This window comes from Aphidius gifuensis, linkage group LG6, assembly GCF_014905175.1.
Source record: "Aphidius gifuensis isolate YNYX2018 linkage group LG6, ASM1490517v1, whole genome shotgun sequence".
Lineage (NCBI taxonomy): Eukaryota > Metazoa > Arthropoda > Insecta > Hymenoptera > Braconidae > Aphidius > Aphidius gifuensis.
The window spans coordinates 1,423,941-1,449,286 of record NC_057793.1 but is presented as its reverse complement, the minus strand read 5'-3'; the positions used below and the strand labels follow the sequence as shown (position 1 = coordinate 1,449,286).

The 25,346-nt window shown below is 24.8% G+C and overlaps 6 protein-coding genes and 1 long non-coding RNA gene across 7 annotated transcripts; 4 read left to right on the top strand and 3 right to left on the bottom strand.

Moving 5' to 3' along the window:
* Positions 1–3,534: 3,534 nt before the first annotated feature.
* On the bottom strand, positions 3,535–6,533 carry LOC122858666 (probable leucine--tRNA ligase, mitochondrial). The gene is made up of 3 exons (XM_044161720.1): positions 6,368–6,533; positions 3,973–6,294; positions 3,535–3,892 (listed from the first exon to the last, which is right to left on the bottom strand). Exons 1-3 carry the CDS (start codon positions 6,473–6,475, stop codon positions 3,668–3,670), a joined length of 2,655 nt encoding a protein of 884 aa, XP_044017655.1. The 5' UTR covers positions 6,476–6,533; the 3' UTR covers positions 3,535–3,667.
* Positions 6,534–7,985: 1,452 nt separating this feature from the next.
* On the top strand, positions 7,986–9,198 carry LOC122858715 (ribosome biogenesis protein BRX1 homolog). Its single transcript, XM_044161820.1, has 3 exons — positions 7,986–8,244; positions 8,328–8,604; positions 8,699–9,198. The coding sequence occupies exons 1-3, from the start codon at positions 8,140–8,142 to the stop codon at positions 9,196–9,198; spliced, it is 882 nt and encodes a 293-aa protein (XP_044017755.1). The 5' UTR covers positions 7,986–8,139.
* A 30-nt stretch (positions 9,199–9,228) lies between these two features.
* LOC122858673 (choline transporter-like 1) lies at positions 9,229–12,189 on the bottom strand. Its single transcript, XM_044161732.1, has 4 exons — positions 11,472–12,189; positions 11,265–11,410; positions 10,699–11,192; positions 9,229–10,626 (listed from the first exon to the last, which is right to left on the bottom strand). Exons 1-4 carry the CDS (start codon positions 11,583–11,585, stop codon positions 9,353–9,355), a joined length of 2,028 nt encoding a protein of 675 aa, XP_044017667.1. The 5' UTR covers positions 11,586–12,189; the 3' UTR covers positions 9,229–9,352.
* Positions 12,190–12,388: 199 nt separating this feature from the next.
* On the top strand, positions 12,389–14,043 carry LOC122858693 (E3 ubiquitin-protein ligase Hakai). The gene is made up of 3 exons (XM_044161780.1): positions 12,389–12,498; positions 12,599–13,153; positions 13,230–14,043. Exons 1-3 carry the CDS (start codon positions 12,397–12,399, stop codon positions 13,947–13,949), a joined length of 1,377 nt encoding a protein of 458 aa, XP_044017715.1. The 5' UTR covers positions 12,389–12,396; the 3' UTR covers positions 13,950–14,043.
* On the bottom strand, positions 14,024–16,398 carry LOC122858707 (transmembrane protein 115). The gene is made up of 4 exons (XM_044161805.1): positions 15,793–16,398; positions 15,463–15,718; positions 15,205–15,381; positions 14,024–15,125 (listed from the first exon to the last, which is right to left on the bottom strand). The coding sequence occupies exons 1-4, from the start codon at positions 16,241–16,243 to the stop codon at positions 14,927–14,929; spliced, it is 1,083 nt and encodes a 360-aa protein (XP_044017740.1). The 5' UTR covers positions 16,244–16,398; the 3' UTR covers positions 14,024–14,926.
* Positions 16,399–17,135: 737 nt separating this feature from the next.
* Positions 17,136–18,043, top strand: LOC122858734. The gene is made up of 4 exons (XR_006374315.1): positions 17,136–17,241; positions 17,391–17,403; positions 17,658–17,898; positions 17,989–18,043. It is a non-coding gene; the product is annotated as an uncharacterized LOC122858734 (long non-coding RNA).
* Positions 18,044–18,433: 390 nt separating this feature from the next.
* LOC122859656 lies at positions 18,434–20,310 on the top strand. Its single transcript, XM_044163340.1, has 7 exons — positions 18,434–18,530; positions 18,640–18,943; positions 19,013–19,114; positions 19,193–19,693; positions 19,753–19,939; positions 20,034–20,142; positions 20,228–20,310. Exons 1-7 carry the CDS (start codon positions 18,434–18,436, stop codon positions 20,293–20,295), a joined length of 1,368 nt encoding a protein of 455 aa, XP_044019275.1. The 3' UTR covers positions 20,296–20,310.
* The last annotated feature ends 5,036 nt before the right edge of the window (positions 20,311–25,346 follow it).

The window sequence follows — 25,346 nt, the reverse complement described above, 5'->3', positions numbered from 1 at the left end:
TTTACAAAACGAAATGAATTTATCACTGATGAATCAATCCGAAATTTACATAATAACCAATTAGAAAGTTTGACGTTATCAAACTGCTCAAAAATCACTGATAGATCAGTGACTGAACTTGTTAAAAATTTACCAAATTTAAGGCGTTTGTATCTTGTAAATACAGATGTAAGTTTTGAACTTGCAAAAGAAATATCTGAATTAACAAAACATCGTAAAAATCCAATATCAGTGTATGCTTCCGATAAAAATCGTCCTGGTTCGTTTGAATCATTGTCGCCATCAGTTCAATTCTATTATTAGAATGATTTAAAGATAAATTAATTATAATTAATATTATATTTATAATTGTATTTTATTCATGGACATGTATTTTAGATATATAAAATATTAATCATAAAACTACTTTAATAACTCAGCTGGCAAATTTATTTACATTTCTCGTACATTTTTTTTTTGTTGAAAAAAATTTATAAAAATGATAAAAAAAAAAAAAAATAATAATTTCTTCAGGTTGAATATTTACATGTGATCAATTTATTTTTATTCAGTTGTTATTTCTTGCCTTAAAAATAATTTAAAATAAAAATAATATATATTTCTATTATTTTTTGTCTGTATAATATAATAATTTTAAAATATTTTTATTTTTATCTTCATATTTTATTTTATATATCTTAATATTTTTTAACATTTAGCCTTCAACTTTATCAAGATAGGCATACTGATTAAATAAAAAAAAAAAAAAAAAAAAACTACTGATAAAAGTTTTAACTACGTCACATTAATTTTTTTATTCTTTTTTTATTTTAAAATTATTAAATAATTATTGATTGTTAAACGTTTGATTTATTTTTTTTCCACAATTCTAATTCACATAATAAACCACATCTTGTAATAATTGGCCACGAAGAAAACACATTTTGCATTGAATACCACCAAGATGGAGAATTTATATAAAAAGAATATTCTTTGATACATTTTTCCGGATCATCCAAATAATTTTTGCAATTTGAATGTACAACTCGAAATTTTTTATTCAAAAAATTATCAGGATAGCCTTCTTTTCTCAAAATATTTGAATTTATTTGGAAAGAACAACTGTTGTCAGTGTTTCCAGTATACTCCAGGCCTGAATAATAATTTCTGATAAAATTAATTTCTCTATCATAGAGAGGTTCAACCTGGACATCCTCATCATTGTCCCCACCAAATATAAATAAATGACATCTGGTAACTGGTTCATATTCACTTGGTAAACGTACATGAATTATTGGCCCTTTTATTTTATTATTAAGAATTTGTAATGTAATTACCATCAAATCAATCTCACTATCGTTTAGATCTATTAAAAAAAATTTAATTATTATTATTAATATTAAGTATAAAATTAATTAATGTTTAAACAAAATTTACCTTTTTTAACGCATATAATTTGACTAATTAAATTTAGCAATATGAAAAAATAAAATTTCTTCATATTGAATAATTATTTTATTCACTTTTTATTGTGTAAATTTTTATTCTTTTCAATGTTAACGATTGAATTTTGACACCTGTCTTCAATAACGACTGTTGTCTAAATATTTTTTTATAATAAAATTCTCCTTGATAAATGTTTTGGTGGTTATTATTTTTATAGCCTCAAGTCAAAGATAAAAATGTCATTATAATAATTCTTGGTAAAACAAAAAAATAAAATAAATATTCAAGCTACTGTATAAATTAAAAAAAAAAAAAAAAGATTACTAATCGAGACGAAAAAAAAAAAAAAAATTTTAATATTATTTTATTATCAATATTTAAAAAAATATTTTATTTTATAAATTTTTTTTTTTTTATTATTTATTATATTAACAAATATATTTACAAAAAAAATTATTAATTTGAACTTTTGTTAAAAAATTATCACGTGATACAGTAACATGTGTAATATGTTCAATAAATTCTGGTTCATCTGTTCATAGTGTAATTTTTTTTGGCTTGTCATTAATATATCACTATCAAATTTATTTACGGAGAACCGCGGAATACGACGGTGTTATGAATTACCAAGTTATAGAGTGGGTATAAATATTTATACCGGTGATAATATAAGAATAGTCTGGAGATTACTCCGTAAATATCTCCGGAAGTCTCAATAGAGTAGAAATTCGGAGCAATTCCGGAGATATTAAAAAAAGAATCAATTAAACATCTTTTTCTTACTGGACAATCTTTTTAAAATCCTTTGTTTTTCGTTTTCACAGTATTCTGCAGTTTTATAATTTATCATTGATTTGACTTTATAATTTATCATATGGATTTGACTGAAATAAAAAACCACGAATATCAAATATGTTGTACTGTATGATTGGAGTGTTGGAAATTTTTAAAAGACGACCGTTAATTCATTTTTTTAATAAATATTTTTTATACTTATAGAATATCCGGTTCTTGTCTGAATATATTTTCTAATTGACAATTTGTCAAGATTCTTTTGATTTGTAAATTTATAAACAGTGGGGATTGATATTTTTTCATTTAATAAATAACAGAAATTAATAAAAGTAAAATTTAATAAAATAATTAAATAAAAAATTATCAATCCCCAGTTTTTATAAATTTATTTGGAGGATATTCTGATATCCCAGACAATATATTTTTTTGTTGGTTTCTTACAGAAAATTTCTTCACGGCAAAAATATATAAAAAAAAAATTCCTACGAATGCGAAAAGTAGTTTTCCCGTGTTGTCTGGGATATCGGAATCTTGCCCTTATTTGCATTGATAACGTAGAGCCATCAGTTAAATTACCAGCAAAATACGATCATCTGATGAGCCTCCAACAAAAAAAAGTATTTATTATATTTAATCTTAAATTATATACAACTGTTGATTATAAACATTATATTAATTAATAAATAAAATTATATTTAACCAGGTAATATTATTTGAAGGAAGACGTAAACGTGATCTTTATGCTTGGTTTTCAAATAGTCCAGTTGGTCCATCAGCAAAATTTATGGTTGAAAATGGCAAGTATTTATTGATCAACAAAAAAAAAAAAATAAATAAATAAACTACATAACAAAACAATAATTAATTATTAATATATATTTAAATTGTTACAGTTTATACAATGGGTGAATTAAAATTAACTGGTAATTGTTTAAAAGGATCAAGACCAATATTATCATTTGATGAAAATTTCAGTCGTCTACCACATTATGCATTGTTGAAAGAGTTGTTGACTCAAATATTTGGTGTACCAAATAAACATCCAAAAAGTAAACCATTTTTTGATCATGTTTATACATTTAGTGTTCTTGATAACAGAATTTGGTTTAGAAATTATCAAATTTTAACTGAAGATGGTGGTCTTGCTGAAATTGGACTAAAATTTCGGAGGTAAAACAATTTGGGATAATCTTCATTACACCAGCAAAATATCGTCAAATTATATTTTCTAACATTTAGCCTCCGACTTTATCAAGATAAAAAAATTTCAATAAAAAAAAAACTACTGATAAATAATTTAAACACGTCCCATTAATTTTTTTTGTTTTTTCATTTTAATATTGTTCAATAATTAAATAAAAAAATAGGTCATATATATAAATTTTTTTTTTCATTATTTATTATAATTAACAAATATATTTACAAAAAAAATTATAAAAAAAAAAATTTACAAAACAGCTTTTTTCTTTTTAGCATTTAAATCAGTTGATTGAAAAAATATTTTTCCATCAAAACCTGGTAATTTTTCATAACGAAAACCATCAATAGTTCTGTTTTTAATTTTATCACAAAATTCTGGTGTTTCTGTTGCCATTTTAGCAACATCATCAGCACTCAATGTCTCCAATATTTTCCTTGGTATTTTTAACGTTGCAATTTGATTACCACTTATCTATATTAATAAAACAAAAAAATAATTAAATAAATATATATACAGAATAATTAATTTAATAAAAAGATAAAAATAATTACCATTATATCGACATTCATTTTATAATCCATATCAAGTGCTGGCCATGATTGTTCAAGTACATCTTTATCAAGTTGAATAAAGGGATCATCATTAGCAAGATGATAAGGTGCTGAACAAAAACCAGCCCATAATTCTGATGCAAATTGTGGTGCTATTGGAGCTAACATAATTATTTGTGTTGCTAATGCTCTTTCTAAATCACGACTATGTGTTAGTAATAATTTATTTTTTCTTCTAATTGCATTTGTAAAGCCTTGCATTTTTGATATTGCTGCATTAAATTGTTGTGACATTGTCAAGTGTGATGTTACCCCCTTTATATAATAATTTCTACTTTCAAATAAATATTCATTATCTTCCTTCAATTCATCTTGCCTCAATGATATATTATCAATATCTTGTTTAGTCATTTTATTTCTCAATGTTAAAAATGTACCAATAGTCATCCATAAACGATTTTGCCAATTAAATACTCCAGGAAATGTTTCATTTGACCAATTTCTACTTGATGTTGGTGCAACATCAGCCAACATAATTAATCTAGTTGTATCAGCACCATATTCATCAAACATTTCCATTGGATCAACACCATTATATTTCGATTTCGACATTTTTTCCCAATTTGTTAATACTGGCATACCAGTATTTTTATTAACATATTTATTATCATCTGTTAATTCAACTTCATCTTGTTTAAGATATTTACCACTTTCTTTATCACAATATGATTTTCCCATAACCATACCTTGAACAAGCAATTGTCTAAATGGTTCACGTGTTGGTAATAAATTTTCTGAATGTAAAAAATGATTAATAAATCTAGCATAATATAAATGTAATGCTGCATGTTCTTTACCACCAATATAAAGATCAACTGGTAAATATTTAAATGATTTATCAACTGAAAACATTTCATTGTCATTATTTGAATCAATATAACGCATAAAATACCATGAACTATCAACAAATGTATCCATTGTATCAGCTTCTCTTGTAGCATCATTACCACATTCAGGACATTTTGTTTTAAGCCAATCAGTTGCTTCACGTAAATTTGGTATTTTATTATTTGACGATGACATTACTGGTAATTCAACTGGTAATTGATCACTTGGTACTGGTACAGCACCACAATTATCACAATGTATTATTGGTATTGGTGTACCCCAGTATCTTTGTCTTGATATTAACCAATCACGTAGCCTTGAACTAACTAAATGACCACCAATATTTTTCATTTTAGCTTCTTCCATAACTTCATGACGTTGTTTAACTGTTTCTTCTTGTGTTAACTCATCCAGCTTGTCATATTTAATACCAACTAAATCACAAAATTCAGCATCACTCTCATTAACACCAGGTATACCCAAATAATTATCTCTCATTTTTGGATATTTAATATTTTTTGAATAATAAATTGGTATAACATCACCAGTAAATGGATTAATAACATTTGCATCTAAATATTTTTCTTGTATATTTGTAAAATCATTAATTTTAACTTTTGATAAAAAATTATCACGTGATACAGCAAGAAATTTAATATGTTCAATAAATTCTGGTTTATCTGTCCATAGTGTTAGTTTTTTTGGTTTTTCATTAATATCACATATTAATTCAAAATCAATTGTGGTACCATCACATTTACCAATCCAATTTTTTTGTATTTTAATAATATCACGCCAATTTTTTAATATTGGATCATCAAGACCATCATACAATGATTTTGCATATAATGTTGTTTTAATAAACCATTGTTTTAATAATTTTTTTTCAACTTTAGCACCTGATCTCCATGATCTACCATTTGTATCAACTTGTTCATCAGCAAGTACAGTTTTATCAATTGGATCCCAATTTACATAAGACTCATTTTGATATGTTAAATTTTTTTTATATAATTTTAAAAATAATTCTTGTGTCCATTTGTAGTAATTTTTATCACATGTTGTTAATTCACGTTGCCAATCAAAATCACAACCCATACGTTTCAATTGTTCTTTCATATTTGTTATATTTTTTTGAGTCCATTCTGATGGATCAATGTTTCTTTCAATTGCAGCATTTTCAGCTGGTAAACCAAATGCATCCCAGCCCATTGGATGAATGACATTTTTACCATTCATTCTATGAAATCTTGATATTGCATCACTAATTGCATAAACTCGTACATGTCCCATGTGAAGTGATCCTGATGGATATGGAAACATTGATAATACATAATATTTTTCATTATTTTCATTTTGTTTTGGTCTTTTTAAAATTTTTTCTTTCCAACTTTCTTCAATTTTATGACGTACATCATTGTCAATAAATTTATCCTGTAATTAAAAAATTAATTTTTAATATTATTATTTTTATTAATGTATTTTGTTGTTAGAATTATTAATTTACCCATAAATTTAAACTACTTGAGGCATGCCTGATGATGACATTATTGATTAAATTATTGACCCTTTTTATTTGGTATTTTAAAGAATTATTTATTATTAGATAGGTCATGTTTTTTGTTTTTGTTTATAATTTGTGTATAACAATATTTGGTGTGTAATATACACACCGCTAGTTGTCACTACTACTAGTATAAATAATATTTCCTGAAACCGCCACGCGTGACTGAAGCGCTTCTAAACATACGGTGCAATATACGGTGGAAATTTAAATTCAAATTCATTTACGGAGAACTGCGGAGAACGACGGTGCTATAAATATTACAAAGTTAGTTAGTGGATATAAATATTTATACCTGGCGATATTATGATAATAGTCTGGAGATTATTCTGTAAATATCTCCGGAAGTCTCAATTCGGAGCAATTCCGGAAAAATCCGCACAAAATCCGAAGAAATTTTTTCCAGAAAATTTTGATATGCTGTCATAACGACTTTTAAATCGGTTAGCTCCTTGGCATTTTCACGAAGATCTTGTAGTAAGCCGTTTACATTACTGTTACTCACAATTCGTAAATTTTTTAAGTTTCCAATATCTTTAAAAATTATTGCATCCTGAGGCTTCGAAACTTAGATTCAGGATTGCCAATTTTTTTAATTTGCGATTGCATTGATTATTGGTTGATTGATTCATTTTCTTATTACACATTTTTGAGTTTCATCTACACTTTATCTTCTTTTTGCAATGGATATTTGAATAAACAAAAGCACAATATTTTGAGTTCTTCTAATTTTTTCATTGCAAATCATCATCATTGATAAATGTACCAATGATATTTAATTCGTGTAGTTTTTTTGGCATTTTCACTGAGTTTTGTGAAGAGATTGGTCATACCAACCTCGGTGAAAATATATAAACTCTCTAAATTTTTTAATTCTCCAATTTTTTCGAAAGTTACTCCCTTCGGAGGCTCTTGAAAATTCAAGTAGAGGTAGGTTAAATTATGGAGAGTCGAAATTGAATTTATTATTTTTTGATTTATAATAAATCGTAAAATGTTTAATTCTTTTAAGTTGGTTGTTTCAAGAAAAACCTATAAAATATAACGTATTTCTTTACATAAATTTATAAAAAGTGGGGATTGATAATTTTTTATTCAATAAATAAAATTAAATAAAAATTTTAAAATCAAATTAATTAAAATAAAAATATTAAATAAATATCTGATTAATTTATTCAATATAAATTATAAATTAAAATTCAAAAATAAAATTAAATAAAAAAAATTAATTAAAAATCATCAATCCCCGCTTTTTATAAATTTATTCGGAGGATATTCCGATATCCTAGACAACATATTTTTTTGATGGTTTCTTACAGAAAATTTCCTCACGGGAAAAACATGGAGAAAAAATTTTTACGAATGGAGTAGTTTTCTCCGTGTTTTCTGGGATATCGAAAAATCTGATTCAGAATTTTGCCTTTACTTGCATTGGTAAGGTAGAAAATAATATTATCAATCATAACTAAGGCTTCCATGTTTTTTTTTTTTTTGTCAGTGTCAACTGTCAACTGTCAAGAAGATTAGAGTGAGAGGGTGAGAATATGTGTGTGTATTTATTTACTGTGTACATATATGTACTGTATTTAAAGTGTGTGTCGTTGACTGTTGCATGTATTTGCCACTAAAATTCAATAAACTAAATTACATAGTTTCCACGTGGTTAATAATTTTTTAAAATTGTATAATAATTAATACTATATTTAATAACAAAAATGAAAAATAAATCATTAAAAAGAAGTGCTCCACCAACAAAAGAGGTAGAGCCATCAGTTGAATTACCAGCAAAACGATCATCTGATGAGCCTCCAACAAAAAAAGTATTTATTATATTTAACCTAAAATTATGTACAACTGTTGATTTTAAAAATATTAATTAATCAATAAAATTATATTTAACCAGGTCAAATGGATAAATCGACAACGAGTATTAATGCTTGCATCACGTGGAATAAATCATCGTGATCGTCATTTAATGGAAGACATAAAAAATCTAATGCCTCATCATCGTACTGAAGCCAAGATGGAGAGACAAAAAAATCTTCAAATTATCAATGAAATATGTGAATCTAAAAATTGTAACAAAGCAATATTATTTGAAGGAAGACGTAAACGTGATCTTTATGCTTGGTTTTCCAATAGTCCAGTTGGTCCATCAGTAAAATTTATGGTTGAAAATGGCAAGTATTTATTGATCAACAAAAAAAATAAATAAAATAAATACTACATAACAAAACAATAATAAATTATTAATATATATTTAAATTGTTACAGTTTATACAATGGGTGAATTAAAATTAACTGGTAATTGTTTAAAAGGATCAAGACCAATATTATCATTTGATGAAAATTTCAGTCGTCTACCACATTATGCATTGTTGAAAGAGTTGTTGACTCAAATATTTGGTGTACCAAATAAACATCCAAAAAGTAAACCATTTTTCGATCATGTTTATACATTTAGTGTTCTTGATAACAGAATTTGGTTTAGAAATTATCAAATTTTAACTGAAGATGGTGGTCTTGCTGAAATTGGACCAAGATTTGTATTGAATCCAGTTAAAATATTTGCTGGTAGTTTTGGAGGTGAAACAATTTGGGATAATCCACATTACATATCACCAGCAAAATACCGTCAAAGCATTAACAAACAGGCTTGCAGTAAATACATTAATCGAGTGGAGCAAAAAATGACCCAAGAGGCTAACAAGCCATCAAAGTCATATGATTTGAATCCACTCGATGAAGTGTTTAAAGAGTCTTATAAAAAATAAATTGAATAATTTTGTATAAGTACATGAGAGTTTTTTTTTCTTCTTTTTTATTTAATAAAAAAAAAAACAAAATTACAAATTATTATTTATTTATTTTATAAATTTTGTGCGTATATTAATTATTTGTTAATTTCTTCTCGTTAGTCTAATGTTGTTAATTTACCATTGGTGTCATTTCATGACCATTTGTACTTGTATCATTATTTCCAATTTGTGCTAGACCAAATTGTCGCCATTTTCCATTATCACCATTTAAATTTTTATCCTCACAAACACATAAAAATAATGTATCAATAATTGTTTCATACAATGATATAACACAGTGTGATATAAAAAATGATATAACACATACAACAAATATTGGTACAGCATAAAAATGTAATTTTGGATCTTGTCTCATGAATAATAATGCAATACTACCAGTTGCTGCTGTTACAAAACATTTACCAAGAAATAAAATAAAATCACCAACACCATTAACAACAGCAAGTTGTAATGCATTACTAACAAGTGTTGAAAATGCAATTCTTGCTGATTTACAAAAACTAGTACCTTCAATAGCAACAACAGTATATGCATTTTGATTCATAAAACGTATAAATTTTTCTAAACAATAAAAACAACAAATACAACATTTTAAACCACACTGTGAACATGGTGATGTATCTTTTGTTTTTTCAAATTTTTCATGTAAATATGTCATAATTAAACGTGGAATTTTAAATATTGTTATTAACAATGAACCACAAGCAACTGAACCAAGATGATAACTAAATAATTTACCAATTGCTGAACATACTGGTGATTTACCATCTTCTTTACCACGAAAATACCATTGTGCAACAGCACCAGCAATTATTAAATTTTGACAACCAATTATAAATTCAGATACCCAAATAAAACCAATAAAATAAACCCACCACATATATTTAACCCATGTTGGATCAACATATTCAACAACAGTTAAATCATTAAATTGTCCAATTGGTACATTTAATTTTTTTGGCTCAACAAATGGTGTATATACTTCTGTTGCTACATTTAACATTTGAAAATGACCAGATGAATTTAATTTTGATATACTTTTTGTTGTTGGATTATTTGCTGTTGCCAAACATAAAAATACAATTATCCAAAATGTATAAAATAATAGCAATGCAATAAATGTTAATATTGGCTGAATAAATAAACCAGGTAATTCAGCAAGACATTTTGCACTTTCACGAAATAAAATATTCATAAATTCAATACGTGAACGTAAAAAACATATTAGCAATAGTAATATTACTGTTATAACTGTTGCTATTATTGAAAATATTAAAAAAAAACGTTCATTTCTTACTGATTCATCAAGCAGTTGACTTTCATCAGTCATGTCAAGTGTGAATTTAATTCTAAAATATGTCATCCAAAGAAGTGATGTACCACCTGTTAATAATTAATTAAAAATTAGCTAATTGATGAAAAAGATTAATTGATAATTGTTATTAATAAACATACCAATTGATGCAATGCTGACTAAAAGTATAACAACCCATGTTACAATTGATGCCATTAAATGAAATATTGCAATCATAAATAGAGAAAATATAAATGCCAATATTGACAGTGCAAGTATTTCTCTCCATGTTTTGTAAAGATCACCCAAAAATTGTTCAATGATTGGCCATGAATTTAACACATCACCATAAATATTTGATACTAGTTTTTTGGTGGTATCTGTGATGACTCTTGGTACACAACGATTTAATATTGGTCGACTATCATAAACTGGCATTTTTGGACAATAATAAGTTTCATTTTTATTCCATTTGTCAGCTGGAGTATCACAAGGACTAAAGCCTGGCTCAACACGATAATGACATAGCTTTGAGCCAGTGTCTTGATAAAATTTACATACATCAGCCATACTGTTCATTGTACGATCTGGACATTTTTTAACACATATTGTTCTTGATTGTTTAAAGTCTTTGATGTCAAGATGAAAAAGATACCTTGAAAATAAAAAAATAGCTATTGTTTATATTTTAAATATGAATTATTAATTTAAAAAAAAAATAACTTACGGTTTATCACTTGTATCCTGACCATATAAATCAGTTTGACCAAGTTTTTGATTATTTTTCATTCCACAAGTATTACCAAAACTATCAGAGCCATTTATCAATCTCAATGGATTTCCATAAACAATTGCAAATGCAGCAATCATAATCTAAATAAATAATTTTTTAATAAATAAATATTATAAAAAATATTTAATTTATAATAGTTACCATTAAAAACCAAAATGCAATAAATAAACAAAGCCAAAAAACATCAGTGCATCCACGAACTCTTGGTGATGGCTGTGGTTGCTCTTCATCATCTTCACCATCACAACACGACATTTTTTATTAGCCAAATAAAACAATCAACACTTGTTTAGGATTTATCTAATTAAATAAAAAATTGGAGTAATATTTTGGAGTAAAAAAAAAATGGAACACAACAATTACTACTAGAGGATTATTTAAAAAAAAATAATCAATGTTTTGGAATGAAGGCGTCGATTTAGATGATTCTGGACGCGATTCGAGAAATCGAAGCGCTGTTTTTTTTATTTCTTTTTGATACATTATTATTCTGGGGATATTGTATTATTTATCTCTCTCTTCTCTTCATCATCATCATCATCTAGGGGGAACACTCCCTTTCTTTCTCCAGCAACCAATCGAAAAATTTCGAAATAATTTAGTCCAGCTTCTCACTGGTTGTTGTTGTTATCTCAACTTGTCATCTCTCAACACACTATATTTTTTTTTTTTAACTCCTGACCCCCCTACTTGATGCCCAAAAGAGTGATAATATTTTGTTGTTGTTTTTTTTTTTTTCCTATGAAAGCATAAACAAATGGCTCTAGCACCTGCGAAAATAATAAAAACAGTATAATATTTAATAGAATTTAAACAATAATATTATAGTGAATAAATTGTACAATATTTGGAGCAATTTGGAGGGAAAATTATAATAATAATATGTTCAATAGAGAGTCATTGAGTGTTGATGGTGTTGGTGAATCTATAATTATGTCTGGATGATGCTACAGTGTCATATAAAAACATAACCTTATTTAATGATAATATTTGTATATATAAAAGTGTAATAATTAGTTTATAAATAATTGTTGTATTTATAATATATTAATAATAATTAATTAAAATGGATGAAGATAGTGGTAAAAAAATGAGAGGTAGAGCAAGAGGAAGAGGTCGTGGAAGAGCTAGAGGACGTGTTAGAGGACGTACAAAAAAACCAATGAAGGTATCATCATAATAAAAATAAATGTTAAAATATACCTATATAATAGTTAATTGTTATTAATAAAATTTTATTTATTTGTTGTTGATAAATAATTAATTAGGTAATTGAAAGTGATGATGAAGAAACATCACCATTAATAAATACTGAAGAAACACCAATGGAAATTGATAAAAAATTAGAACAAGATGATAAAAAAAATATAACAACACAATTACCATTATCAACAACATCAACAACAACAATAACAACAATAACAACAACACCAATAGCAACAGAATTTGATTTAGAAGCTGATATATCACAATTAGAAGCACCAACATTTACAACATTAAATAGAGGTCCACCAGAACCAATGTTAAGATTACGTTGGGATCATCGTGTTAATTTAATTGGTGAAAAAGTATTAAATCCAATGATACATTGTTGTGATAAATGTTTAAAACCAATACTCATTTATGGACGTATGATACCATGTAAACATGTTTTTTGTTTATCATGTGGTAAACGTGAAGATAAAGTATGTCCACGTTGTATGGATAAAGTATCAAGAGTTGAACAAACTGGTTTAGGTACTGTATTTATGTGTACACATGGTGGTACTAGATATGGTAATGCTGGATGTCGAAGAACGTACCTGAGTCAACGTGATTTACAAGTAATTATTACAATATCTTTTTTTTTTTAAGTTATTAAATGTCAATTAATATTATTGTTTTTGATATATTTTTTAGGCTCATATAAATCATCGACATATATTAGTACCTCCAACAACATTATCAACAAATCAGACTGATCAAACATCATTATTTACTCATACTAAAACAGATATTGATACGTCAATTATAAATAAAGTAACACCTGGAATGATGAATCCAATTAGAATCAAACAAATACAATCACATATGGTATCACAACAACCACAATTAGGTAATGATCCAAGAGTTAATTCATCAACAAATCAAACGTCTGTTGATCATCGACAACAACAACAACAGCAACAGCAACAACAACATAGACCACAACAAATAATGACAATGCAAAATTATACTCAAAATAGCTCAAGTACAACAAGTACAACAATGAGAACAAATTTAATAACTGTTCCAATACAAGATAATTCAATTAATCATGATATTCATCCACAACAACAACAGCAACAACAACAACAGAGTCATCATTATTATCAACAAGCACAAGTTGGTTATGGATATAGTGTACCTCCTCCAACAGTATCACAAAATCAAAATTATTATTCTGGACAAGTTGGTTATCCATCACAACAACAACAGCAACAACAACAGCAACAACAAGGACAAGGACAATATGTTGCAACGAGTGGAAATATTCGTCCATCACCAAATGGATATATACAAGATGGACAGTATGCACAGCAACAAGTGCCATCTCAAACTCAGTGGAATCAACATCAACAACAACAATTTTACAGATGAACCTGGGATTATTTGTCATTAATTATTATTACTATTATATATTGTTGCAATGATAAATTATCGACAAAGTTTAATATACATAATAATAATCTTTTATTTGATTTATTTCTTTTTTTTTTTGGCATTATACCGATAAACAATTTGTTTTACGAACAATAAACGTCTTCATTTTTTTAAAAATGTTTTTTTTTATTTTTTTAATTTAATTTAGAGAATTTTTAATTATTTAATTGGTTTTTTTATTTTTATTATTCTCTAGAAAATTTGATATTTTAGAAGAAGTTATTATTTATTGTTTCAATGTGTCGATTCTTTTTTTGTTTTGTGATTATTAATTTTTTTATTTTTCATTCAGCCACAGAAAAAAACATGTCAGTCGTTAACCTCTATTAAATTAATATTTATCAACATTTATACAATTTTTTTGTTTTTGAAATGATCAGTTGAATGTTATTTAGCGGAAGACAAAATATATTTAATGAAAAAGTGAGAAGAAAATTTCTACGACACTCAGAAATTACATGTTTCTTTAACAATAAAATCACGAGATAATTTTTTTTTTTTTTATTTACATTTCAACGTGTAGAAAATAATATTATTTTTTTTTCAAAAATCAACTATAATTTTTATACATAAAAAAAGAAATAAATATTAATTTTGTGTATTTTTTTTTTTTTTTGTTAAATAAACAATACACAAAAAAAAAAAAAAAAACGAGGAATAGTGAAAAAGAAAATTTCGAAATATTTTTGTTATTAATATCCACATGTATTTATAAAAAAAAAAAAAAAAAAAAAAAATTATTAAATCTCAATATTATGAAGAATTATTTATTTAAAATATAATAAATGAGATAACCACGTTAAGTCATATGCAAAAAAATTCAAAAACAATTAGTTTTTGTTTAATGTACTATTGACTTGAAGATTGATCAAAAATTATGATCGAAAAATTTAATTTAAAATTAATTAACTTGATCACGTATTTGATGTCATGTGACTGTGAATATTTGCATTCATTTGTGGAATAAGTGGAGAAACAAGTGGCTTGGGTATTGGTGATTCTGGTATAGCAATTGATACAGCATTTGACAAGTGTTTTTTATTTCTATCTTGTTGCCAGGGTTTTGAATGATCCTTGCTCAATCGTTCACTCAATGCTTTCAATGCAATTTGTCTATAAACAACAAAGCATAAAATAAATAAATAAACAAATTAAATCAAGTCTAATAAAATAATAAAACAATCATAATAACCTTCTTCGTTCACTGTCTTGTGGATCAATACCAGGTAAATAAACAACAAGACCAGGTGGTGCATTTGACATGTCAAAACGTCTAACAACTTTTCTGCATAATCCAACTCTAACAAAAAAACTGTGAACAGTATTGCTCACAACAGCAATTGGTGGCTGTAATACATTTGGAAAGAAGCTAAAAAATAACAAAAAAACATATGCTCAATGTCCATTTATTAAATTGAATAAATATAAAAAAATATAAATGAAAATTCACCTTGCAAAAGTAAAATTATCAGCCATATCACCTCTTGTTCCATTGGTATGTTTTTGATAAAATCTCAGATAAATCCATGATACAATAATACCACTTAAAAACATTGTTGGATGTGTACCTTCAAGTGCACCAACAATCCAAAATAGTAAACTAAAAAACCATACAGTTAATGGTATGTTTCTATTTGTTATTTTTCCCATAGGTGTTTTAACTAATATTGTATCAGGCATTATTTGTTTGACAGCAACTGTTACACCTAAAAATTGCAATTAACATAATATTAATGATAAAGTTGATGATGATTTATTGTTAATTACAATTGATAATTACCAGCAAGATAACCAGCCAATCCATGTATATGAGTACCAAATAATAAATCAGTATCACTTGTACACATGTATAAAAATAGATAAAATAATGATGATATTATTGCAACACCAAAATTAACAATTGCAAAAAATAACATCATTTCAAATGCACCCCATAATGGCTCAATTAATTTACCACATAAACCAACAGTTACAATGTCAATACATACTTCCCATAAATGAATTTCCAAAAAACAAAATGTAAATGCTGTCCATATCCAAAATGCTGGTGGTTTTAAATAACCTGGTGTTACACTTAATGCAATTATCATTTGTTCAATGTATGATAAACAATATGATATTAAAACAACAATACATATAAATTTGACACTTGCACTTGTGTTGCCTAATAATGCTGCAAATTGTTGTTGAAAATATGGCATATTTCTACTCAGGCCTTTCATCGTTGACATATTTTTTTTTTTATTTATTTATAATATTAATTATAATAACAAATGTTTTTTTTTAATATTTAATATCCTCTTTGGTTTAGTCACTTTTATTCTCGTCATTTGACACAAAATAATACATATTTTTATTTTTTTCTCTGTTAGAAATGGGATGATGTCAAAAGTTTTTTTTTTTTTTTTCTTTTTTATTTGTTTTGTTGGACTAACCTAACTTGAATGTTGATAATGTAGGTTTCTTTTTATTTTGTTGATGATGATGATATAAATTTAAATAAATAAATTTATTTCTAAATTTAACATTTCTAAATTTATTAGAAAAAAAAATAAATTACACCTGTATCGAATGATAAAAATATTTAAGAAAAATTAATTTTCTTATTGTTTTTTTATTGACAATATTATATATATAAACAAAATATTATAATTGAATGAAAAAATATATTGATTAGTATAAATTAAAATCTACTTCTCTCTGAAAATTGTAACTAATAAATTAAATCATTTTTTTGTATCATATTTTTATCATCAATTAACTTGAATAAAATATTTATTATATTTAAAACAATTTGTGTAATTGTATATTATTGTAAATTTAATACGCAAATTATAAATAAAATTTTTTTCTTACGAAGGTGGGATAAACGCTAAGCGTCTTACCATAGTATTTTATTTTTTTATTTATAAAATATTGTGTATTAGTCATTTGACCAACTAATCATCGAATTTGCTTATAACAAATCTCCTAAACACATGACAAAAATAGAATAGAAGAAAAAAAAAAAAAACTCATAATGCCACATCAGTAGGACGTTTTTAGAATGACAAAATATTTTAACATAATGTGAACTAGTTGCCTATATAAAGGTGTACAATTTTTGGACTAAACCACAGTCTTTTTTAATCAGTTAAATTAAGCACAGCCATGGCTCCCAAGAATGTTTTTTTATTCTTTGGAATAATCTTCATTGCACTTCAATTTTGCCACGTATCTTGTCAAACAGGTAATTGTTTATTTTAATATTTGTTAAAAAAAAAATTATTTTTTAATTTTATTGTTTATTGTAATAAATATTAATTCATTGAATAATTTCCCAAATTTATCGTCCATGTGGTGGACCTCACGGTGATGGTCGTGGTGGTGGTCGTGAAGGCTATGACAAAACGTATGTTTATTTTGCTTATTTATTTTTAGTTTTTTTTTTTTTTTTTTTTTATAATTACCAGTTGGTTTTTGATAAATTCAATGTTGATTTTATATTATTATTATTATTTTTTTCTTCAATGAATTTTAAATACTAAAACTTTAATTATTTATTATTTTGTTAACTAATAATCCTTATTAATTTTTTATTTTCTTCTAAATTTGAGAAAAAATGTGTCAAAATGTTAATGAATTATTATTTTAATTTTTAATCAGAGAAAGCATGAATCCTGGAAACCAAGACTCTTGGGGAGCCGATAAACCAGAGGGTGAAGTTAAAGCTGCATCAACTGAAGTCAAAGAAAGTGAAACACCAATCGAAGATGCACCAATTGATGAAGAAGCCAAGAAATTAACTTTGGATGAATACAAAGCATTACGTAGACAACGTGCCAAGCCAGCTTTCAATTTATCGAAATTTCACACAATGATACTAGCTGTGTAATAAAATTAAATGGTAAATTTTAATTTATTTAATTTAAGTTCATACTATAGGTATATACTGTATATTGATTTAATTATTAATTAATATAATTTTATTTTTTAGACTGGAATAATGTTTTGCTACATTTGAGAATGATTTTGGAGACAAATTTCATACTAGCAATATTTCGATTTGAATATCAATTTGAAAAAATATTAATTAACATCGTTTAATTAAATTCATACAATATATTTATAAAACAATAAAATTATAATTTGAATCTTATTGAAAATGTGTTTGATGATTTAATTAATGCGATATGATGTAATGTATAATTGTAATTAAATTAATTTATGGCATGGGTATTCAATTTGCCGCTTTTCTACTTTGCCTATAAATTTAATTTCAACTTGCCAACATTTGGTAGTTTACCATTCAAGATTTAAAAATATGTATATAAAAATTGTTTTTTTTTTTGTTTTTTATTTTGTTTTATTTTTGAAAAAAAAAAAAAAAAAATGCCACTGACTGAAAAAAATAAAATAAGAGTTAAATTATAATTTTATAAATGCCTGGTGTTTGTCCACGTTGTTTACGTAATGTTTATTTTGCTGAAGAAAAACTTGCACTTGGAAAAGTTTGGCATAATCTCTGTTTTTCTTGTCGTCAGTGTTAATCATATGTTTTTTTTTTAATTTAAAAACAAAACAAAAATTATATTAAAAATGTATTTGACTTTTTCATATTTTTAATTTTTAAAATTTATTTTTTTAGGCAATTGTAGAAAATTATTGGATAGTTGTACTGTAATAACGTATGAAGGTGATTTATTTTGTAGAAAGTGTTGTCCGCGACCAACAACATCAAAACGACCAGAAATAATACAAGAAAAAAAAGATATAACCTGTTGTTGTTGTTGCTGTTTAGCTGAAACTTTCACTGACAATAATTCTGAATGGACATCAAAATTTAAAGATGCTGCCAACGAATCATCTGATGATGATGATGAAGAAACAAATTCCAGTAGTGAATGTTCAATAACATCTTTACAAAATCACTCGGACCACAAATCCCAAAAGTAAGCTATAAAAATCAACAAAAAAAAAATAAAAATAAATAACACTAATTTAAGCTTTATTTTTAAAAGTTTAAACAATCATCATCTTGATGCATCACCGCCATCACCAGTCAGCCAAGACAAACCAGAAAATTCAAAAAAAATAGAAAACATGTCTCTGAATCTTGAATCGTAATTACCTTTTAAAAAAAAAAACAAAATTAAATTAAAAAAAAAACAAACAAATCAATTTTAAGTATTGATTTTTAGATTAGATTCTCCAAGATTACTTGCAGATATACAATACGAGGATTCATCAGTTCCAATGTGTTTAAAAAATCTCTCAAATTGTCGTCGAGTGTCATTTAAATACAAAGAAGAAGATAAATTAAATGAAATAATGAAAAAAGACAATGACAATGAAAATTCAATTGATTTAATTGATAAATCAATTGAAATAAATGAAAAAAGATTACGTGGAGGTTCTGGATGTTGTTGTAATCGTGATAATACATCAACAAATAATAAAGACAATGGTTGTTGTTTAAAAACACATCATAATTATGAATCAGGTGATAAAATTGCGACACATGAAGGAACATCATGTGGATCAGGATCACAAAGATGTGGTAGTGGTGGTTCATGTGGTGGTGGTTGTCGTGGTAGTTGTGGTAAACCAGGTCAATCATGTTTACCAGCTAGAACATGTACAACTCCAATTGCATCAAATCGTCGTGTTCATTATTATCCTCCAGTTATTGATACAAATAGGTAATGCTATTTATTAAAAAAATAAATATTTAAAATTCATTTTGTATTTAATTTAACAGATGTCATAGGCAAAATAATAATTCTTCAATAAATTCTTGTGCATCAAAAAAACATCGTCAAACACCAGACAATGAACAGGTATGTAATGAATGTCAGCCAAAAACTCCCGTCGGATGTGAGTGCCTTGGTGGAGGTGGTCTCGATTGCCAAAGATGCGGTAAAAAAGTTTATCATGCTGAGATGCATGTAAGTTTGAAAATAAAAATAACAATTATATAAATTATTTATACTAATTAATAACAGAACAATTTATCATCGGTTTTTTTATTTTTTTTTTTAGTTTGCATCAGGAGTACCCTATCACAGCATCTGTTTCAGCTGCCACTGCTGTCGAAAACCTCTGGAGACACTAACATATCATGAAAATTGTGGTGAAATTTATTGCAAACGTGAGTTTAAATAATTATTTTTATTTTACAATGAGTTACTGATATAAATTATAAAATATTAATATGATTTTTTCATTTTAAATAGAATGCTATGTACGAAATTTTGGACCACAAGGATATGGTTATTCAGGTGTATTACAAACACCCATGTAAAGAGAAAAAAAAAATAATGGAAATTTTTTTCATGTAAAATTAATTAAAATTTAATATTTTTTTTTTAAACAAATTTATTCTTTATTCATTTGAATATGTCTTATTTTTTTTTTTCATGAAAATATATGGCAATTAAATGGCGTGGAAATAATTTGTTATTGAATGAAAAAAATTAAATTTATATAAAATAATATTCAAAATGGATTTTTATTTTTGGTAACAATTGAATATTATTTTTTTATTTAATCTATTTATTATTTTTTTTTTTTATCGTCGATGAAGTATCGACTTATTTTCTTATTGTGAGATAAATCTATGGGTATAAGGACATGTATGTTTAAATGAAGGTCGGAGAATACAAATAGCTAGACCCCAAACACCCCTGAATACTGTCACAACAATTTCCAGATGTAACTATGGGGGGATCATTCAATTCATCGAAAATATGTAGCATTATTAATAGCATGTTTATGGATTACAATATTTTTTTTTTTTTTTATTTTTTAATACGACAGGTAGTCAAATAAATGTAAAACCCATATACAGAGGGCAACAAAATAAATTCTTTTTTCTTTATTTATTTGTAACAAAAAAAGTCAACTCGATATGGAAAAAAAAAGAAAAAATTTATTCATTTATTACTATTACTTTTAGAAAATTAAATACTTTTTTTTTTCTTTTTTTTTTTTCAATAAAATAATCACTTGAAAATCAAATTTAAAATTAATTGTTTTTTTTTTTTTTTTAAATAAATTTATGGAAAAAAATTAATTTAATTTTTAATTATTATTTTTTATTTAAAAAAAAAATTATTTAAAAGTTTAATTGTATTTTTTTAAATTATTTAAAAATAGTTGAGATTTTTTTAAAAATAATTTTTCATTTAAAAAAATAAATAATGACTGTTAAATATTTTTTTATTTATACAAATTTTTAAATTGAATTTAAAAAAAATAAAATTTTTGTATTTATAAATATATGCATGTGTGTGTGTGAATTAACTTTTGCACATTTAATAAATTTGCATGGTACAAATTGTGTTAACGGTTGAGCACGCAAGACAAACATATATACGTTTGTTTTGAAAATTCTTGTTTGATATGGACATAATATATACAGGATGTTATTCGGACGCTTCGTTAATTTATTACTCGATATATATAAATCAATGTTTTGGTTATTCTACATATACCATACTGTTATATGTCCAACAAAGCGGTTTATTGTTTTAGTTAAATTTTCATACAATTGCATACTTAAACTACACATGTATGCACAAATTATTATAAAAAAAAATTATTTATTATTTTTTCTAAATACTACATTAAATATTAAAATGTATTCAATAGCTATAATTAATTGATGAATAATTAATCATTTTAAATTGATTAAAAAATAGAAACAATAACATTTTTTATTAGTACTAGTTTTTATGATTGTTTGATTATCGAGTTAGTTGACGGTTAAGTCAGCAAGAGCCCTGCCTATTGTGCTTGTGGTCTCGAGTTCAAAACCTAGTTGATAATGTTATCATTCTTTTATTGAAGAAAAACTGCAGAATTTGTGGTGATTTCCAGTCGTGTTTGGGGCCAATATAATCTAGCATAGACCACGTGAACAACGCACTTGGTCTATGCCAGGAAATATTTGCCTCAAATTCCTGATACCTTTTTTTTATTTTTTTTGAAAAAAAAATAATCTAACACACTTACACATATTCTATCTATCTCTCTCTCTCATAATTATCGATGACAACTGTTCTTTTCATAATAGAGAATATATTGTTAATTAAAAAAACAATAAGAAAGTTAAATTTTTTAAAATTATTTTAGTATTTTTTTCATGTCAAAAAGATATAAATAATTAGTGATTATTTGAAATGAAAATAACGAGGTATTTAGTCAAACATGTAGGCATTTAAATTGCATACGTTTGACTAGGCAATATTGAGAATATTTTAGGAATGGGGAAAATTAATTAGCGCATCTGGTGTGGAACGACGTTTAAACTTAAGCCAATAAGCCATTGAGAAGTTGTTCATTTTGGTATATCTCAATCTTTATTAACCTCTCAATGAATTTTTTATATTATCTTAAATATATTTTACATAATTATTATTGTAAATTTATTTAAAAAAAATTAATTAATTAATTAATTAAAATTGTAAAAAATCGTGTTATTAATTTTTTATTCTTTTAAATAATTTAAAATAAATAATTACATAATATAAATAATAATTATCTCGTTTAAATTAAAATATCAATTATTCATTTTATTTTTAAATTTAAAAACAATGAATAATAAAATTTCATAATTTAATTTCCATGAAAAAAAAAAATTGACAATGTATAATGAATGATTGATATTGTAAAATGTATTTTGGCATGTTGCTATATGACTTTTGTTAATATATATATGAAAAAAAATATATATGTAGAATGCAGGTGATGTGAAATGTGGGAAATATATATATTTTATTTTTTAAATATTGTGTGTGTATAGACATATACATACATGAGAAATAGAAAAAGATATATATAAAGATAGAGCTATGTAATATGTATATATATATTAACGGGGTAAAATAAAATCAGAATGGTGTCATATGCGCCTGCTTGCATGATAAATGTAGCGATTTAAAATCGAAAATTTCTCTTTCGTGTGCAACGATGAGAATACCGTGCCGACGGTTTGACTAATGGTTTTGCATTAACTATTAGAGCATTATAGAATAGTCGTTCAGTTATATAAAAAAATAATAAAAATAAAAAATTACTGACAATATTAAAATTAAATATATTATTTAAATAATAATAATAAAAAATTTTTTATAAATTTATTTTACAATTTGTAAATACTTGTAGTTATGTATTTTTTATTTTTGTATTTGTAAAAAAAATATAAAGATCTAAAATCTGTTGAAGAAATAAGACATTTTTTAAATGATTATTTATATAATAAACATAACAAAGGGATGAAAATAATAATAAAATAAAAAATAAAGAACGTCGAGATGATGATGCCCAGTCGAACGTAATGAAACGCAGATAAAGAAGAGGATTGGACATGTCCCAAGGGGCAAAATGTGTAAAAGGGATGAGGAAAGTGTCAAAAAAAAAAAAAATATATTTATAAAATAGAGGATAAAATAATAAAAAAAAACTGGTTGACACTCTTTTTAGCTTGGCCTGATTTTCTGTGCCTCTGGGGCCATTGTCAACGATGTTTTGCCGAGTGTAAAACGTATATATTATATTATTTTAAACATATATATATTATATAGAGTAACCCTTTTCAACAAGCCATGAAAACCCAAAAATAAAATCATCTATATAGTGCTTTTAAATAATAATACTAACAATTTTTTATGCTCATTAATCCAAATGATAATTTAAAAAAATTTATAAACATTTATATAAAGAATTATATTTTTCAAACTATAAATATATATTTAATATTTATTTATATGAAATATTGTATTAATTTATAACGAGATCATGAAAATAAAAAAAAGGGTAATTCGATATGTAGACGAGATTTAAAAAATCCGTGACTAAACTATATAATTTTATTTTTTAAAATCTTTTATATAAATTTTTTATTATTTTATATTGTTTTCTTTTTTTTTTTTTCTTTAATTCTTTTTTAGTTTTATTTTAACTCTCTTATTTTCTCCATTGAACTGGAACTCTATTATCATATTATTAAAAAAATCTCCGTGAAATTAAATGAAAATCGGCTAAATGCCGCGTGGCCAAACTGGGGCTTACTATTGTCCTCCAATTTAATAATATTAAGCGAGATATTTTAAATTCGAGAATAAGAGAAAAAGAGAAAGTTATATTTATACCGGGTGGTATAGAATATAAACCCCTTGACTCCAATTCTCACCCCCAATATATATTATTTTATTAAGTCAATTTTTTTTAATCTAATATTTTATATATTCATATTTTATGTGCATCAATTTTATAAAGTTAAATTGATTTATTTTATAAATAATTTAAAAATTAAAATGATAACATTTTAAAATTATTTTATTAATAATAAATTTTAATTTTAATTAATTTTTAAAACAACAATATCATTAATAATATTTTGAAAATTACAAAAAAAAAAAAAATACAAATTCTTCTCTCTTTTTTTAAATAATTGATTATTAATTAATAATAATTATAATATAAATAAATAGTTTTTCGTATTATTTTATAAATAATTTAAAGATTAAAATAATATTATTTTAAAATTATTTTATTAGTAAATTTTTAAACAAAATAATTTCATTAACATTTTAAAAATTACAAAATTTAGAAAATAAAAAAAATATTAATCTGTTTATTTTTTAAACAATTAGTTATTAATTAATAATAATTATAATATAAACAAATAATTTTCTAGCATTATTTTATAAATAATTAAAAGATTAAAATAGTATTTTTTAAATTTAAATTAATTTAAATTAATTTTCAAAATACCAATATCATTTGCAATTTTTAAAAAATTAAAAAACATACAAAAAACCAAAAAAAAAATATAAATAAATTTTTTAAAATAATTAATAATAATTAAAATACAAATTAACAATTTTCAAAATTAAAATAAACAATTACTTTTATCATTTTTAATATCACCAAAAAAATAGAAAAATAAATTATTTAAAAAAAAAATAAATTATTATAAATTAAGATATAAAATCCAAATTTTTTTTTTTTCAATATATTTATATTCTCGTCTTTTGAATATCTATGCAACGAAAAAATTTTGATGACAGATCATATGCAGACACAATAAAGAAAAAAAAAAATTATTTCAAAATATATATAACCATACGATGATGGATTGTTTGAAGCACGCGTTTATAAAAAAAAAAAAAAAATAATAAAATAAATAAATAAAAATAATAATAAAATAAAATAATAATACGTCTCTTGCATATAAGCGTTCTTGGCACCTTTTATATTCGTAGTCTTTTTATGTCATTCCAATGCGACCACGCAACGTAGAAAATCGACACGAAATTTCTCTGGGTATTGTCCCCCATTGTCAACTCG